General features: G+C 44.1%; 1 protein-coding gene across 8 annotated transcripts in view; it reads right to left on the reverse strand.

Annotated features, from left to right (window-relative positions):
* Nucleotides 1–17,661, reverse strand: part of FHOD3 (formin homology 2 domain containing 3) — a 455,751-nt gene that overhangs the window by 113,991 nt on the left and 324,099 nt on the right. For 3 of the 8 annotated variants that reach the window (XM_034996001.1, XM_034996000.1, XM_034995996.1), the window contains exons 11-13: nucleotides 5,245–5,337; nucleotides 2,200–2,547; nucleotides 1,726–1,800 (exon numbers count right to left, since the gene is read on the reverse strand). The exons of 2 other annotated variants lie outside the window; for them this stretch is intronic. In XM_034996001.1, coding sequence (XP_034851892.1) covers nucleotides 1,726–1,800; nucleotides 2,200–2,547; nucleotides 5,245–5,337 — 516 coding nt within the window. The remainder of the gene's footprint in view (nucleotides 1–1,725; nucleotides 1,801–2,199; nucleotides 2,548–5,244; nucleotides 5,338–17,661) is intronic. 3 more of the 8 variants (XM_034995997.1, XM_034996003.1, XM_034996002.1) reach the window with 3 other exon arrangements.

The raw sequence follows: 17,661 nt of genomic DNA on the forward strand, positions 1-17,661 counted from the left end.
GGGAATCCCTTAAGAAATACTGAGTAAGGAGAAGGCACCACTTTGTCCAGGAGTAAACTCAGAGCCAGGCCTCACGCATTCCCTCTATCTACCTGCCCACCTACCTGGGAATTGTGTTTAAATGTCATTATGATAATAAAACAAGCATAATTCGTTTTTCCCTCTGTTGGTTTTTTGAAATAGCTGAGCAGTTAGTCCAAATACCTCACAGTCTGTCCAGTTTTGCTTCTCAATTCTAGAAGTGAGATGGTTGTCACAGGGATATGCACGTATTTGAACTGAAACATGAAGTCAGACTTTCTGACAGAAACTCAGTCTCGTTCGTCTGAGAACAGGCTTTGTCAATCAGGCATACGCAGGTGTTTCCCAGAATTTAATCATTTAAATCTGAAACCCCAAGGTTTTGACAAAAAGGAATTTAAAGCACATATACAATAGACAAATTACATCTTTTACAACTGTTTAAACTCCTAACAAAAAACTTGAGACAGGCTATTTAAAACTGAGGGAAGTATGGGGCGCCTGGGTGGCCCAGTTGGTTAAGTCTCTGACTCTTGGTTTTGGCTCAGGTCATGATCTCATGGGTCATGGGATCGAGCCCCGGGTAGGGCTCCACACTCAGGGAGGAGTCTGCTTGAGATTCTCTCCCTCTGCTCCTCCCCCCACCATGTGCACACATGCTCTCTCTCTCTCGCTCGCTCTGTCTCTAAATAAATAAATCTTTAATTAAAAAAAACTTTGAGGGAAGTGTCAAAATATTCTTGGGTCATATGTAAGCAGAAAGGTTGATGGTCACAGTTCTAGATTAATTCTCCTATTTATTAGATGAAGCATCTGACACCCATTGCAACTGGTCCTATTTATGGTGTGAAAGAGCGGTTCTTCAGGTCTGGGTCCCATACGCCTTCATTCAAAACAAGGTATAACTTCTTGCTGGGCACCCAGGCCGAGGGTCCCCCAAATACAGGCTCTGGCAGAAACATTTTGTTGACAAGGACTTGCCCGAAGAACCCCTCACGGGGAGCAGCCAGGGTTCAGGTATTTGGAGTTGCTGTGTAGATGACCCCAGGAAGGAGAGAAACAGACTGCCTAAAAGAGAGGCCTGTACAACCTACAAGTTAGGATCAGAACCTGGAGCAGGATGCTTGGGGTAGAAACCACTCTTCATTTCCCTGGCTCTCTGTGCCTTAGTTTCCTCCTTGTAAATAAGGGCTAGTAACAGAACCTACCTCTTAGCACTAATACTTTAAGATGCTAATTTCATGGGAGGTATAGGGCCCAGCTCATAATCAATAGATAAGTGTTATCAATGATTATTACTCTAAGATAGGAGAAGCCATCGGTATTATCAATCACTGATTTGGGACTATTGGTTTTTCAAAATATTTAAACCCTCTGTCCCCCTTTCCCCACCCTGCAGAGAACTCCTAAGCCAGACAACAGTGAAGGGCAGGCACACAGGCAGGCGACGAGCACCTGCTAAAATCTCCTTGTGCAGTTCTGATTTGCACACCCCCCTCCCTCTGCTCCTCTCTCCAATTTTTGCAAGAATTATCGCAGCGCTCATACTTAAGTCACGTAATTGCATCAATGCCTGTGAAGGGATTCAAACTGCAATTGCTTGCCATCTCTTGGGGAGCCATGAGCAATCTTTGAAAGAAAACCGCACACATTAGAATAGAAACAGGAAGCAATAGAAAAGGGAGAGAAAATAAAGACACCCACCTATTAGAAGAGAAAGACCGGAAGTTGTAAGGTTCAGAGGCAGAATACGTGCCCAAATGGAGAGAATCAGAGGGACTGTTAAAGGAAGGAAAATCCCACTCAAAACACTGCACAGAAAGAGGGCAGAACACTTTACTACATTCTGCAGGTCAAACAAGACCCACACAGGTAGGTGCAAAATGTATAGATTTTGTCAGACCATGCATATTTTTAAAAACCTTATGCTTAAAAATCCATTTTTTAATTGTATTATAGCAGAAGAGCTCTTTGATTCAAACGGATGACTCTTTTCTTCTGCCTCTTGCCTAAACACTGGTAGGTAGTTAGTGGTTAGGGAGTTAGTTTATGCCACAACTGCCCTCAGTTTGGACCGGAATCCACACGAACACACAGGCAAGCCAGAAGGTATGGTCAACATGCTGTGTCTCCTTCCCTGGATGAAGCTCACACAGGCCTCCAGGAGGCTAGATCTACCTGCTTTCCTTCGGGGACTCGGCCTCCTTTTCCTTGGCAGACAAGGGCGAATCCTCGAAGTCATAGGAGAAGAGGTGGAAAGGGCTGTGGGGCACATAGGGCAGCTTCTCTATGGTCGGTGATGTCTTCGGGGGGCCAGGTGCAGTGGAGGAGGGCCGGGAGGCCGAGGCAGGGGTCAGGGGCGGTGACAGGAGGGCAGCCCCGGAGGACCCGCTGCGCAAGGGACTCCCCACTGCAGTGCTGGCCGGAAGCTGCTTTCCCTGCGAGGTGGCACTGGAGAGGGCTGAGCTCTCGGGAGCAGCATCCTTGCCAGCGGGACTCTGCTCCGAGGCAGGTCTGGCCTCTCTGCTGACCCAGCAGGGAGGAAGGGAAGCGGGAGGAGGAAAGGGAAGCAAAGGTTAGGAAAGCAAACAAGGCACAGAAACCCCACTACTGTTAGGGTCACTTAACTCCAGAATCAGCTGTTTCTTGAACTGCAGCATGGAAGCCCACCACCAGAAGCTTTCGTTCGCCCAACAATCCCGGCGCCTGGGCTTGTCAATCTGGGAGGCAAGACTTGCCAAACGAGCGCAAGGACACATCCCTGCAAACCAGTCTGGCCTCTGGGCCTTCAGAGGCTTTTGTGTGGGGATTTAATGGAGCCCCTAAGGCTCTTGCTCAACAGCTCCCCAGTCTCCCCAGTTTCTCCCCACTGATTGTACTGACACCTGAATTTCCACGATTTGAACTTCATTCCTTTCTCTTGGTCAAATCGAGGTTCTGTCCTCCTCCTAAAAAGCCCAGCCTGGAGGAAGAAGTATTCCCCAAGCCTCATCCTTTAGGTCCCTGCTTTCAGGTGCTTCCTCAAAAGCAGGGATGGAAAAGGACAAAGGAGAGGGAACGCAAACAGCCAGAAAAGAGGGACTGGCACACTCAAGTCAGATTTGGCCCACTTCACACTTTCTCCACCACCCACCTCTACGACTAAGCCCTAGACATCTGGACTCCTTCAGGCAGCCCAATTCTGCCACAGTTGTAAAACTTTTCCATTTTCACAGGACTGGATTTGGACCACTGAGATCTTTGGATGTACACTCTTATAACCACAGAATCTCTGTTAAACTCCGCATTTTTCAAAACCACGGTCCTTCTCCCGGAGAACTTGACTCCCAGCCATGCCCATTCGGGAATGGGACGTGATCTGTTTTCTTTTCTACCTCAAATTCGGAGCTCCCTCTGTGTAGAGGGCCAGGGACATAACGGTTCCCCTGGCTGGATGAGGGGATGGCAGTTAAATATACCCCAGTGTTAAATATGCACCACTTTATTTCCTAAAACCTGAAAGCCTAACTGTATTTTGATCAAGGATGCCTCCAGCATCGGATCGTATAGAAAAAAGACCTTACAGAACAATAAACCACCATCTACCTGTGGAAATAACAACCCTATGTAAAGACAGCACGACATCGAGAGGGATGCTTTGAAGGCTGCCCTTTCTAGCCAGACTCCTCCTTCTGGTCCGAGGTGCTGTACCATGAGAGTAGCCGAGGGCGATGGGTTTGTGTGGGTGGGACAGACCACGCACGTGTGAGGACATGTGGAGCCAAACCAGTGTCTTCATTGAGGGCCTACAGGATCTCCGGTGGCTGATTTTCAACCTAAGGCGGGACTATCAACCAAACTTCCTCCCTCCCCAGAGCACCCCTGGGTATCATTACCCGCAGGCATGGCAGCTCCCCATAGGTGAGGGGCTGTGGCTAATGACAATCTTTCTCCCCCCTCATTCTGACATGCGTGGCTCACTTTTTGTGACCAGGTCATTCTTTTCCTCTCTCCACACCCCCACCCTGCTGGCTTCTTCCCAGACATTTCCAAAGCAGGGAAACAATCACTAGTTTGTCGGATCAGAGAGGATTCCATGGCCCCTGGGAATGACGGGTGTCTCAGCACGTCAAACGGACCCCTTTTTTGTGTACTGGTGGCCTGGAGAAAGAGGCCAGGCAGCAAGGAACCCCATTGATTTTGAAGTTTGTAAGAAAGAGGTTTCATCCTAATTTATCCAAGAGCTCTTTGATTTTGCTTATTTGTTTTTTTGTTTGTTTAAAGATTTTATTTATTTATTTGACAGAGAGAGACACAGCCAGAGAGGGAACACAAGCAGGGGGAGTGGGAGAGGGAGAAGCAGGCTTCCCGCGGAGCAGGGAGCCCGATGCGGGGCTCGATCCCAGGACCCTGGGATCATGACCTGAGCCAAAGGCAGACGCTTAACGACTGAGCCACCCAGGCGCCCCGATTTTGCTTATTTGTGGATAAACAGTAAAAATATTCAATTTGCAGTGTAGTGTTAGAAGATGAAATTACTGGTGATCAACTTTTATCTTTTACAAACACATCATTTTGGGAAAATACCTACAAAATTAAAAAAGTATCTGCAAGGTGTCTGTATCTATTAACGCTGCCTGAAGATAGAAAGAACGCATACTTGAAAGGTATTAGCAGAGGACAGGAAACTCCTTCAAAAGGCTGCAGAATCATGGTACTTATGCTCAGGGTGAAAACAGATAATGGGAGCATTTTCTGGGCTGCATGGGGTGAAAAGTACTCCTGTCCATTTGGATAAAAAACCAACCTGCATCATTAACATAGTTGTTACCCACACACTTTAGCAACTGTTACACTGGTAAAATTAGTAGGAAGAAGGGGACACATGGAATTATCCTTCCTACCATGCTGAAAGGGTTACTAACATTTTCCGAGCAGACATGAACATCTTTCTAGTCAGTGTCAACCTAAGCCAAAGCACTAATGAGGGAGGGAACAGCAGGGAGAAAACCAGTTATGCGATTTTTTTTTCCATAAAGCAAGGTCAGGAAGGGACAGTGCGGTTCTCTAATGGACACGTGCTCAGCTGTTTCTACAAAACTAGTCACTCTGTGGCTCTGTGTTCAGGGTAAAGACGGCCAGTGGGAGCCAGTGAGGGAGATCTTTGAAAGGTAGCTGCAAACCATCTGTTAGGAAGGAACCTCGGGCTGTTAGTGGGAGCCTGGGAGGGTCCAGGCTCGGTACCTGTCCTTGCCCTGACAGGGGGCATCGTCCTCTCTCTCTTCCTCTGAATCGGGCTCCGTGACTGGCCGTTCCTCTTCCTCCTTCTCCTCTTCCCTGAGACAAGGCGAGGAAGAGAGAAATGCACAGACACGAGATGGAAAAGCGAGATAAGCATGACAAACAGGAAGATGAAGCAAAAAAACAAAACAAAACACAACACTCCAGCTGGCTGAAAAGGAAAGAACACACTCGGTCCGTTAGGCGAGAGGAGACAGTTCTGAGATGAGGACATTTAAACGTGGGTAGAGATACACTAATCCAGCACAGGCCAAGTTTCGATGTCAGGTGGGCCGGATGCCCCTGCCCTGCACCCCTCCCGCACCACGCGGTTCAGAGCAGCTTCTGGCCGCCGGCAGGTGCTCTGCCGCGCCCTGCCTCCTCCACACAGAGTCACGCCATGAGTGCTCTTGGCGACATCCCGCTCCTGCCGAGAGCACCGAGTCCTCACTTCCCTGCACCCCTCTGGCTTAGAGACCACCGGGGGTCAGGCCAATCTGGCACTTACCTCCATGGGGGACACGGTTTTTACCTTCTACTCCCTTGCCCCCAGGGAACGTGGTGCAGGGGGTTGATCCGCTCCCACTTTAAGCGTGGACAATGGTCCTGAGTGGAGTCAGCGGTGTCACCCCAGGACTTCTCCGGGTGCCTTCCGGGATGAGTAACCGTAAGGGCACCCGAACTGTGGAGCTACAAGTGGAGGAAGGCTGCCTGTCACTAAAGGCCAATCCAAGAAAAGCAGAGTTGGGCGGGGGGGTGCAGGTAGCCCTCCCATGACAATTTTAACACCTGGATCCAGGACTTTTGAAGCTCTACCCTAGCCTTTCACCAATGGAAGATAATAAATTCTCACTTGCACTTAAGACAGTTTAACTTGGGTTTTGTCCTTGCAGCTACATGAGTACAGACTTTGATAACCGAATCACTACCCTCCTTTGGGCTCTGAGCCCTTGTCAACACCTGACTCATGTCACGCTCCACACGGAACACCTACCCCAGGCCCTGTGGTCTTCTCCTTCCTTTGTGTTCTTAAACTCCAGTGACCTTTATCTTTTTTCACTTTGGCCCCTCACACTCTGGATCTCACCATCAGACAGAACCAGTCCACCTTGGAAAACTTACATCCAAACTTCCTACCCCACCCCCGACCACAAACCCTCACTCAGCCCCATCTCTCATTCCTCTCCTTCCACTGGAGCTCAACTGCTCTATCCTCTACCTTCTCAACGTGGCCATCTCCTTCTTGCCTTCAGTCCTCACCAATCCACCTTTCCCCACCTCAGGCATCATTTTGCCAAGATCTTTAACTCTTTTGTCCCCACTGTCCTTCACTCATGTTTTCTCTTCCTACTGAAGTATGAAGTACATTCAGAATAGTAAACAATCACAGACATCTCACAAAATGAACACATCCTTATAACCAGTAGTCCCTTAATGCTCCCTTCCAATTTCTTCCCTTCCCTACCTCACTTCAAAGAGCAGAGATTAGCCTGGCCAGTTTTTCTTCTGTCTAGAAGGAACAATGATGTCCAGCTTTTTTTGTTCAACATAACATTTGGGAGATTCATCGACGTTGTTATATGCCACGGAAGAGGATTCATTCTCATTGTTATATAATACTCCCTTGTCTGAACAGACCACAATTTAGTTACCCATTCTACTGTTGATGATAACCAGGCACTTTTCAGTTTGGGGCTATTTTGAATAGGGCCATTATAAGCATTGTAGTATATGTCTTTCATTAAATATATGTATATGTTATTATGCATTATATGTTATTATGCATATGTTATTATATCTAGGAATGGCATTTCTGGGTCATGCTTGGGTTCATCTTTATTAGAGACTAGTAAACAGTGTTTTAAAATGTACATTCCTGTAAGTAATATATGAGCATCCTGGCTATCCTACATCCTTGCCAAGATTTGGCATTTTTTTGTCTATTTTATTTTAGTCCATCTAATTTGTTTGTATTAACGTTTCACTGTGGTTTTAGTTTGCTTTCCCTGATGACTAGTGAAGCTGGGCACTTTTGTCATACTTTTAGGTTGTCCTCCATTTAGATATCCTCTTTTGGAAGTATAAGTACTTTGCCCATTATTCAAAACCCAGGTCGTATTTTTCTTTTTGATTTGTAGGAGTTCTTTATATAATTTGGGTACAAGTCCTTTGTCATACTTAATATGTTGCAAGAATCTTTCCCTCTCTGTGGGTTGCCTTTGGATTCACTTCACGGTGTCTTTTAATAAAGAAAAGTCCTTGATCTTAATGAAGTCCTATCTATCTTTTTTCTTTGATAGTTAGTGCCCTCTGCATCCGTTTTAAAATTTTTTGCCTACACCAAGGTCTTAAAGGTATTCTGTGTCTCCCTCTAAAAGCTTATTACCTTTCATGTTTCTATTTGCAATTCACCCAGAATTGATTTTTGTACATCATGTGAGGTGTTAGACATATTGTTCCTCGATATGGATATAAACTGGCCCAGAATCATTTAGTAAAAAGGTCATTCTTTTCCCTACATCAGTATCATCATTATCATAAATCAGGTAAATACCTGTGGGTTTTGGGAGGTGAATTTTTCTGTGTGTGCCTACCTGGCTATCTTACTTACTATAGTTTTATGACAGATCTTGACACTGTGTAGTGTTAAGTCCTTAGCCCTTTGCATTTCTATGAGAATTTTGAATCAGCCTATCAATTTCCATAAAAACCCTGCTGGACTACTGTTTGGGATTACACTAAATTTATATACAAATTTGCAGAACTGCCATCTACATATTGAGTCTTTCAAACCATAGTCTGGTATAGTCTCTATTTAGATCTAATCTTATTCCAACCTTCTTTAATATTTCCTAGGAGTGTGGTAATTTTTCAGAATTACCTACATACCTATTGTTAAATTTATTTCTGGTATAATTTTGATGCTACGTTACATTTATCAATTTCTACACTTCATTTTCTATTTGTTGATGGTATAATTTTTTAAAAAGTCTACCTTGTATATAGCAACTTTTCCAAATTTATTGACTGTAATACTTCCTACATAGATTCTTTTAGACTTCCTATGTAGACAATCATATCATCCGTAAGTAATGACAGTTGTGCGTATTGCTTTCAAATTCTCCTGCCTTTCTTGCCTTATTACCCTGGCTATGAACTCCAAAAGGATATTAAATTGAGGTGATGAATTTAAGTATTCCTTTATTTTTTCCAGATATCAGGGAAATGCATGAGATTTGCCATAGTTTTGTGTGGATATGCTTTATCAAAGTTGCCTTATTTGCCAAGAGTTTTTTGTCATAAATGAATGTCAAATTCCGTCAAATGGTTTTTTTTTTTTTCACATAAAAAGATAATCCTATGATTTTCCCCTTTTTCTATTAGCAATGAATTACAAAGACTGCTTTTTGAAAATATTAAACCAACCTTGTATACCAGGAATAAACCCTACTTTGTTGTATTATTCTTTTTATATACAGCTGGGTTCTATTTGTTAATATCTTATCATGATTTTTTTTTACATACATCTTCTGCAAAAATTGATCTGCAATTCCTCTTTCTTATAATGTATTTGTCAGGTTCTGGAGTCAAAGGTATGCAAGCCTCATAAAGAATTAGGGAGAGCAGTGAGGGTGACAACTGTGGGACTAAGGAAAAAGGGATGGGATCCGAAAAAGATGAAAGCAGACTTGGCTGAACTTGGTGACTGATTAGATGTGGCAGAAAAGGGGGAGAGAAGCATTGGCAAAACCCAATGATTACATGCCCCGTACCTGGACTGAAGGGCACCTCTGTCACAAACAAGGAGGCCAGCATTCCTCCTGTAATGCCACCAGATGCAAACCCACACACCTCGTCTGTCCTTCTGAGCCTGGTACAGCTTTCACTCACACATCACCCCCATCAGCCTTAGTCTTTTTTTCTCACACCTGCTACAACAGCAGCCCAGATAAAGACTGTTCCCTCCATCTTCAGCCCGATGCCCCCTTCACTCAGCGTGAGTGGGAATGTGCAGATGCTATTACTTCTAGTCTACCAAGAATGCCCTCTACCCTGACAACTAATGGGACTCTCTTCTTTAAAACAGAACACGGAGTCCCTCCCTCCAAAGCGTCTTGATTTTACTTGCTCCCCCAGGAGGTAAAGTCATCAGAAGCAAAGTCTGCTAGATGGAGATGCTCAGAGCCAGGCTGCCGGGGTTGTACTCCAGCTCCACCACTTACTGCTATGTTGACTTTGGGTCCCATGTTCCTCACCCCTACGTGGGATGATAACAGTACCTACAAGTTGTAGGAGGGTTGCATTCATATGTAAAAGTACCTTTTTTTTTTTGGTAAGAGCACTTTGAAAAGGCTTGGCATAGGGCGGACAAATCAGTTTGTTGTAGCTCTCGGCCATCATCAACAACATCACCACGCCTTTTTGGGCCCCTCTCAGGCAATCTCTAACATCTCCCACCAATGGACACTCAGAACTCTGTTTGATGCCCTAAAAAAGAGGACACAGTACTCTGCAAAGCATTCTACACCACTGATAGACAGCAACACTTTTCCATTTATAACTTCTGCTTCTGTAAACTTTTTGATCCCTCTCTCTTCTGCATAGTTGCCCCACAGATGTCTAAAGATCACTCTCCTGACCCACATCCCAAACTGTATCTTCTTTGTGCTCAACACCTGCTGATCCTGCACCAAACTGTCACATGACCTGTGTGTGCATAGCTTTACTATCCTGAGTGATGGGACAGGACCAATGGCAGGCAGCACAATGACCTATTTGGAGGGCCCACTTCCAGGGATCCCTACAGTCAAGGCACTGACCTTGCCCTATAATCCAAATGGCTGGAGAAAGAAATACTCTCTTCATGGTACATAGGATTTTCTTTGCTTGATTTTAGTTTTGGCCCATGATGAATTAGTCAAACAGAATCTTCTGTGCTGATAGGATTTAAGATTAAGAATTAGTTCAGACAAAAAAAAAAAAAAAAGGGGCGCCTGGGTGGCTCAGTTGGTTAAGTGACTGCCTTCGGCTCAGGTCATGATCCTGGAGTCCCCGGATCGAGTCCCGCATCGGGCTCCCTGCTCAGCAGGGAGTCTGCTTCTCCCTCTGACCCTCCCCCCTCTCATGTGCTCTCTCTCTCTCATTCTCTCTCTGTCAAATAAATAAATAAAATCTTAAAAAAAAAAAAAAAAAGAATTAGTTCAGACCATTTTGTTTTTCCCCCAGCTGAATTTTCTCTTAAAGTATAATTTTGTTTACATTTATGCAGAAAGAATCCTGGGTCTCTGGCCTTTGGTTTTCAAATACCATGAGGGGTGTTTTGTTTTTAACTGATAAGGAGTTGCTCCAGCATACAGGTCTACTCTGAACTCAACAGGCACTTTCCTTTTCACCACAGGCAATCTCAGACTGGAGGCCACCCTTCCCATATTAGAAAAGAGACCCGGGCGCCTGGGTGGCTCAGTTGGTTAAGCGACTGCCTTCGGCTCAGGTCATGATCCCAGGGTCCTGGGATCGAGTCCCACATCGGGCTCCTGGCTCAGCGGGAAGCCTGCTTCTCCCTCTCCCACTCCCCCTGCTTGTGTTCCTGCTCTCGCTGTCTCTGTCTCTGTCAAATAAATAAATAAAATCTTTAAAAAGAAAAGAGACCCAGAAGCCCACAGTCCGACCAGTTCTGCAGGGTGTAGTTCCCTTCAAAGCCAACTTTACTTCCCAAATTGGGGTCTCAGGCTGGTGTCACATTTCTTAGGCTTCAAAAGACAAACAAAAAGGAACATGAATGTTGCTGAACCTTTCAAAAGTACAAAAAAACATTTAAAACAGTGTTAAAGTATATTCTAAGACCAAAATAGTACGGATGAGGAAAAGTCAAGCAATGAATTCAGAGAAGGCATATCAGTACATCTAATAGACATAAATCATCTCAAAAATATACAAAGATTTATTTGAGAAATAAAAACACAACTATAAAATTGGGCAAAATACACGATCATGGCCAATAAAATTCTATGAAGAGATATTTTAACCTATCAATCAGGAAATATAAATCAAGACCACAGTGAGATACCATCTTGTCTCTACTTGGAAAAGTTATGAAGTCTGGTAACACCAAGTGCTGAAGAGAATGTAGATCAACTGACTCGCATATTGCTGACAGGAGTGTGCACCAGTGTAATAACTTTGGCAAAATAACTGCCGCTATCATGTAAAGTCAAACACCCGTATCATGACCCAGAAATGCCACTGCTAGATGGCACTGCTATACCCCAGAGCAATGCTTCTGACCTAGGGTGATTCACTCCCCACCAAGGGACATTTGTCAACAGAGATACTTCTGTTGTCACAGCTGGGGAGGGGGTGCTGTCGTCATCAAGCAGGTAGAGGTCAAGGATGCTGCTAAACATCCTGCAATGTGCAGGACAGTCCTCCGCAACAAAGAAGAATTCAGTCCAAAATGTCAGTAGGGCCAACATTGAGAAACCCTCCCTAGAGATACTGAAACACTCATGCACCAAGATAGGAGTCTAAAAATATCCTCAGCAGCACTGCTTGTAATTGCCAAGAAATGGAAACAACCCAAATGCTCAGCAGATGCTCACCAACAAGAAAAATGGTAAACAGATTGAGGTATAGTCCAAGCGGTGAAAAATAGATGATGGTCAGCTTCACATGATGATATGGATGAACATTAGATATGTAATGTGGAGAAAGCAAGTGTAAGAAGGAGCATACAATAGGATATACTTACTTTTTTTTTTTAAGATTTTATTTATTTATTTGAGAGAGAGAGAATGAGAGACAGAGAGCACGAGAGGGAGGAGGGTCAGAGGGAGAAGCAGACTCCCTGCCGAGCAGGGAGCCCGATGCGGGACTCGATCCCGGGACTCCAGGATCATGACCTGAGCCGAAGGCAGTCGCTTAACCAACTGAGCCACCCAGGCGCCCGGATATACTTTCTAAAAGCTCAAAAAGGCAGAACTATATAATGGGTTTAGTTATACATATGTGTTTGATAATACTATAAAACAACAAACACATAAAGACAATGATAAATAATATTTGAGAGTGTTGGTTATCCAGGCACAGAGATGGGAAACATGGAAGCACATGGATAAGTGTAGGTTAGGGGACATGCTCTGGTTTTTTACCTAGGCCATATTCTCATTGATGTTTTTATGTATCAGTAAGTAAATTTTATATAAAAACAAATGAGGAGAGGGCCACACATGGACCAACAATGACAATACACCATAAACCAAGGATTATGATTGATCCAACAGTGTACAACTGGGATTTTTATAATAGGTTTTTCTCAGAGCGGTTTTAGGTTCACAGCAAAACTGAGCAGGTGATATAGAGATTTCCCATAACTAACGACCGTTTTTTCAAAAGCAAAAAAGTCTACTTTATCTCTCATTCCCTTTATCCAACAAATATTTATTGAGCATTTATTTTATGCAAGACTCTGGTTCCTACCCTTGGAGTTTACAGGCCCGTGGTGGAGCAAGACATTATACAACGAATTGTACCAGGAAGTATTCCGCTGGGGACTGGCCTAGAAAGCGAGACTTCCACAAAGTTTTGCTGTTGGAGCAAAACCTGGAAGGCTGAGGAGGAACTGACCAGAGGAGAAGATGGGCATTTGCGCATGACATTCCTCTACTCAAACCTTAGGATCAACCCAATTTGCCCAGCTTATACTCTAACTCCCTCTACCATCTCTCCAACTTCATCTCTCACTCTCCCTTCCTAAACCTCCCTCCCCAGTCTTAATGGGTCTGTTGATCTATCTGCCCAATGCTGGCATATTTCAGCTACAGGGTCCCCCCCGCAGAAGCCATTCCCCTGCCTGGAGTTATTCCTCCAGCTGTTTCTCCAGCGGATCCAGCCCCCAGGGACAACCAGTAAATACCTGCTGACTGTTGCAGTTCTTTGGCACTATGGACCTAGCATGATGCTCAGCACGGAGTCACCTGCTAAGGGTGGTCAAGAAACAAGACCAGCAAGAACTGAGATAGGGCCTTAGAGACCTCCCATGTTGCAGATAAGAAAGATGAGGTCCAGAGAGGGCAAGATCACACAACCTGCCAGGAAGAACTCTGGTCTCCTGATAGCCAGGCTAGTGTCCTTTCTACCAGCCAGCCTACCTGATGAAACCAAAGCAAATCTCCACTGGTTTTATCGCTCTGTCATCACTGCACTGCCCTTCTAAGCAACTGTCTCCTGCACTTTGCTTCTCAATCCTCCCCCCGCACAGCACAGACAATCTGATACACAACACACTAGAATAATGGATGAGGCTGCTTCCGGGCCCCAGTTACTCCAGACCTGCCTGATTGCCTTGAGGAGATCAGCGTCTTGACCTAAGTATGACACTTGATATTGGTATGGCATTTGTGGCAGTTAACTAGAAATCGCTGCCTTCAGTTTAGATAAAACGCATATATTTTACACGCTTCATTTAGTTCTGTAAAATGTGCATGACTTATCAAAATTAGATGAAAATATATTTCATAGAAATGTTTTATTAAATTTATGACAGAGAAAGCATCCCCTTGGCTCCGTTTGCATCACCCTGTGTTAACGAATACTTAAACCACTTCGGATTCAGCTTTGCAGTGACTCACACTTTCTGTTAACTTTAAGACTGTTTCTAGGTTACCAAGGGCCAAGGTGAGATTTGAAAACTTCCAATTAGGGATCTTAGTCAGTTAAGACATATATCTGACCAAGTGAAGCAGTGATTTCATTCAAAAATAGTTTTATTATCCACCAAATTAAAAAAAAATTTCCCTTAAAAGATTTTTGCCAGCCAAGAGAATGAAAAGACATTTAAACAGAGCCCAGCTGTTGTTCTGATGTTTCCATGGTGAGAACCCAAATTTAGACAGGAAAGTATTTATTGTCCCCATAGCCTGCAAAGTTTAGAAGGAGTATGAAGCACAGGCCATGGATACCGAATATATCTAAGAAGTGGACTACTGGGGGTGCCTGGGTGGCTCAGTCGTTAAGCGTCTGCCTTCGGCTCGGGTCCTGATCCCAGAGTCCTGGAATCGAGCCCCGCATTGGGCTCCCTGCCCTGCAGGAAGCCTGCTTCTCCCTCTCCCACTCCCCCTGCTTGTGTTCCCCTCTCGCTATGTATCTCTCTGTCAAATAAGTAAAAAAATTTAAAAATTTAAAAATTTAAAAAAAAAAGAAGTGGACTAGTGGCCAGAATCTTAATGCATAAGCCATTACCTTGTTATTCTGTTTTAGAAGAAAATACTAATGGATCCAACACGTTCTTTCTGCTGAAAACATGGAGTAGTTTAATATTACGGAATTCCAACCTACAGAGTTTAAGCAGCAATAGGAAAAGATACATTAGCTAGGTTGCAGCTAATTCAGGTGTAAAGGTAATTCAGGTGCCAAGCAAATCAATCCAATGATAACTAGAGAGACTAGTGAGGCATCTCACTACTTTGTGTGTACTTTGATTTTATGTTTAAAAAAAAAAAAAAAAAAAAAACTTACTCTAAGCCACAGATACTAGTAAATTGTGTTAAGTGTCCCTTAGAGATCTAGGAGAGAAGTGAAACTAGGAAAGGGGAGACTGGAATTCTCTGTGAACTTTTGGAAATGGACGGATACCAAGTCCCAGGCTGAGGTTTCAAGATGGCGGCCTCCAGAGGTTAAAAACAGCCCTGCCCTGGGTCTGGCTTGGCTTCCTACTTATCTCACTCATATAATAAAGTGGAACAGGAGGTTGGGAGCTTCCAGCTCTGGTGGTCTATGACAGCTGAAGACACAAAATTGTGTGGGCATTAGACAAGCTCTCCCATTTCCAGAACTTGTGCAACTAGTCTAATACATGTTTACTGGTCAAGCTTAATTTTAAATGTCATATAATGGCCCCTCTTACACACATTCTGTTTTTCACAAATGGGAAGAGAAGTATACTAAAGAGTGAAAAACTTTTAGTTATAAATCAAAGAAACAGGATATGTGTGTCTTTAAGAACCAGATACCAAACGCAACCACCATGAGGAAGCCAACGTGTTTCAGAGTTTGTGTGCAGTAATACCTTTATAACTCATGATTCAGTTTGCTTCAGGAATTCTAACTGCCCTTTCACATGCTTTAGACTTGAACCCACCAGAGTCAACTCTTAATATGGTAATAAAGTACAGATAATTAACAGCTGAAGATAAACCTCAAATCTTATATTTCATCCGGGGTTTTTCTCAACAACCTCATTTTCTATTTTCTATCCCCTCAAGTCATGCCTCCAAATTACCAATAGTAACCACATGGACTTGTGTGGGTGACATTTGCTTTCTACTTCACTGGCCATCTGCTGGTGAAAATGCCAATGAAGAAGGAATTGTATAAAAAGGACATAATAGGAAGAGAAAAAAGAGCAGCAAAGGGCCAGAATGATCTGCAAGGACTATCACCAAAGGAACTGGACACGGGCCACCAGTCCACATGCTGCCCATGCAAAGTCACACAGTCCCCATAGCGTCCCGGTTTGGGGCTCAGCCTGGTCCAAGAGGGAGATCCAGCAGTGAGGATTCTTTCTCCAGTGTGGGCCTCAGTATGGGCGGTGCCCATAGCAACCGCCAGCCTTGTGATCCTCCCCCTTGAGATACAGGATTTTAAAATTGTATTCCAATTGAAGTCACTCTAAAATTCCTTTAGAAATTGTATTCCACCATTTTGAGGTGTAGTCTGATCACAGGTTATTTTCAGTGCTCCAGAGGGTTGAGAACCACTGCCCGAGTCCATGGTACCAATGTTTTTCAGTAGTTCTGTATCAAGAGCTACCACCCAGCCTCCCAGTGTCCACGTTTCCTCACCTCCAGTCTGATCCCCACAAGGAAGACAGGCATCTCCTCAGAGGTGCATGGCTAACCTCGCATGTCAAATAACCACCAGACTCCATGCTATGGTTTCCAAGGTCCTGCAGGACATAACCTTGCAACCTCATCTCATCTCTGTGGCACCTGTGTCCCCAATCCATGCTCTACAACCCTGTCTCTTGAGACCCCTATTTGTTACCTGGGGACATCAAGACCTTTCCTCCCTTGCCACTGAACACGGCATTCCCTCAGCCCAGGGAGTTCTTCTCATCTTCCAGGATTCAGGCTAACTGCCTGAGGAGATGTCTTGGATCACTCCCATCCCACTCTCCTTTTTTCTAAAGAACCTTTTAAAAATGAATATGTAATTACAGGAATACATGCTTCCTTCAAAAAAGTATAAGACTACTGATAAAAGTTAAGTTCCCTTTGATCAGAGATAACCACTGCTATAAATCTGGTGGGTAAATTTCCAGATTAAAAGAAAATTTAAACATATATTATCCTATAATCTTTTTATACAGCAACTGATACAGCAAGAACGTTAGTACTTCTGGTAGGGTATGTTTCTTATAGCTGCTGGTTGCATTCCATAATATGTCTATTCCATGTTTTCCTTAGCTAGCAATTCCCCAATTCTTTGCTCTTATAAATGATACTGTAATGAAATCCCTGCCCATAGCTTTGTGCCCTTCTGCAAGTTCTCCTTGGGGGTATATCCTCATATTCCTGTTACACTCTACCGCCCAGCCCTGTTTCCTTCCTTCAAAAGCCCTCTTCCAAAGCTGCACATATTTATTTACTACACTATTTATGCACACACCGTCTGAGGCTTCCTAAGGGTCATTTTCACCATTATATCTCAGAACCAAGAATGTGGTAGATACAAGAATATAGGAGCTGAATGAAGAATGAATGAATGAATGAATGAATGAATGAATGAATAGGATTTTGCTTTCCTTCTGCCACAAACTCAAAGCAGTCATCCTAATATCAAGGCTCAAGAATGTCAATATTAAGAAGTCTATCAAGGTGAAGTCACTCTGAAATGAGATGCTCAGGACTGGGGGCTTTCTCTTCCAGAGGTTTGGTGGCTTGCTCACTGACTTACAGACACAAGCTATCATGATGTGGACCCAAGCCCCAGCCGTGTTTTTACAAACACAGAAGTACCTCATCTTTGCTTGTTTTTTTTTTTCCCATTCCATGATCAAAATTATTTACCTTTCTATTTCAAAGGCAGCTTTACAAAGCTTGATACAGGTAAAAAAAAAAAAAAAAAAAAAGTTTTTCAGTATCTTCTCAAGTCCAGTAAGTCAGTATTGGTTTCAGCCTGGAGGTCTGCTGCTGATACGGGTCACTACACCCTCTGTTCCCCTCATACCCTGTCCCATCCAAGACCTCTCCGAGATAGATGCCAGCAGGCAGCGGGCTCTGACCGGTCCGCTTCCTCATGGGGGCTCATCTCTAGCCATTTTAATCTCATGTTTATAAAACCAGAACCACACAGTTTGGGGGGGCAGGGAACACCACCAAACCT

The sequence above is a fragment of the Mirounga leonina genome, unplaced genomic scaffold (assembly GCF_011800145.1).
Source record: "Mirounga leonina isolate KUSES-001 unplaced genomic scaffold, KU_Mleo_1.0 Mir_93, whole genome shotgun sequence".
In the NCBI taxonomy this organism is placed as follows: Eukaryota; Metazoa; Chordata; class Mammalia; order Carnivora; family Phocidae; genus Mirounga; species Mirounga leonina.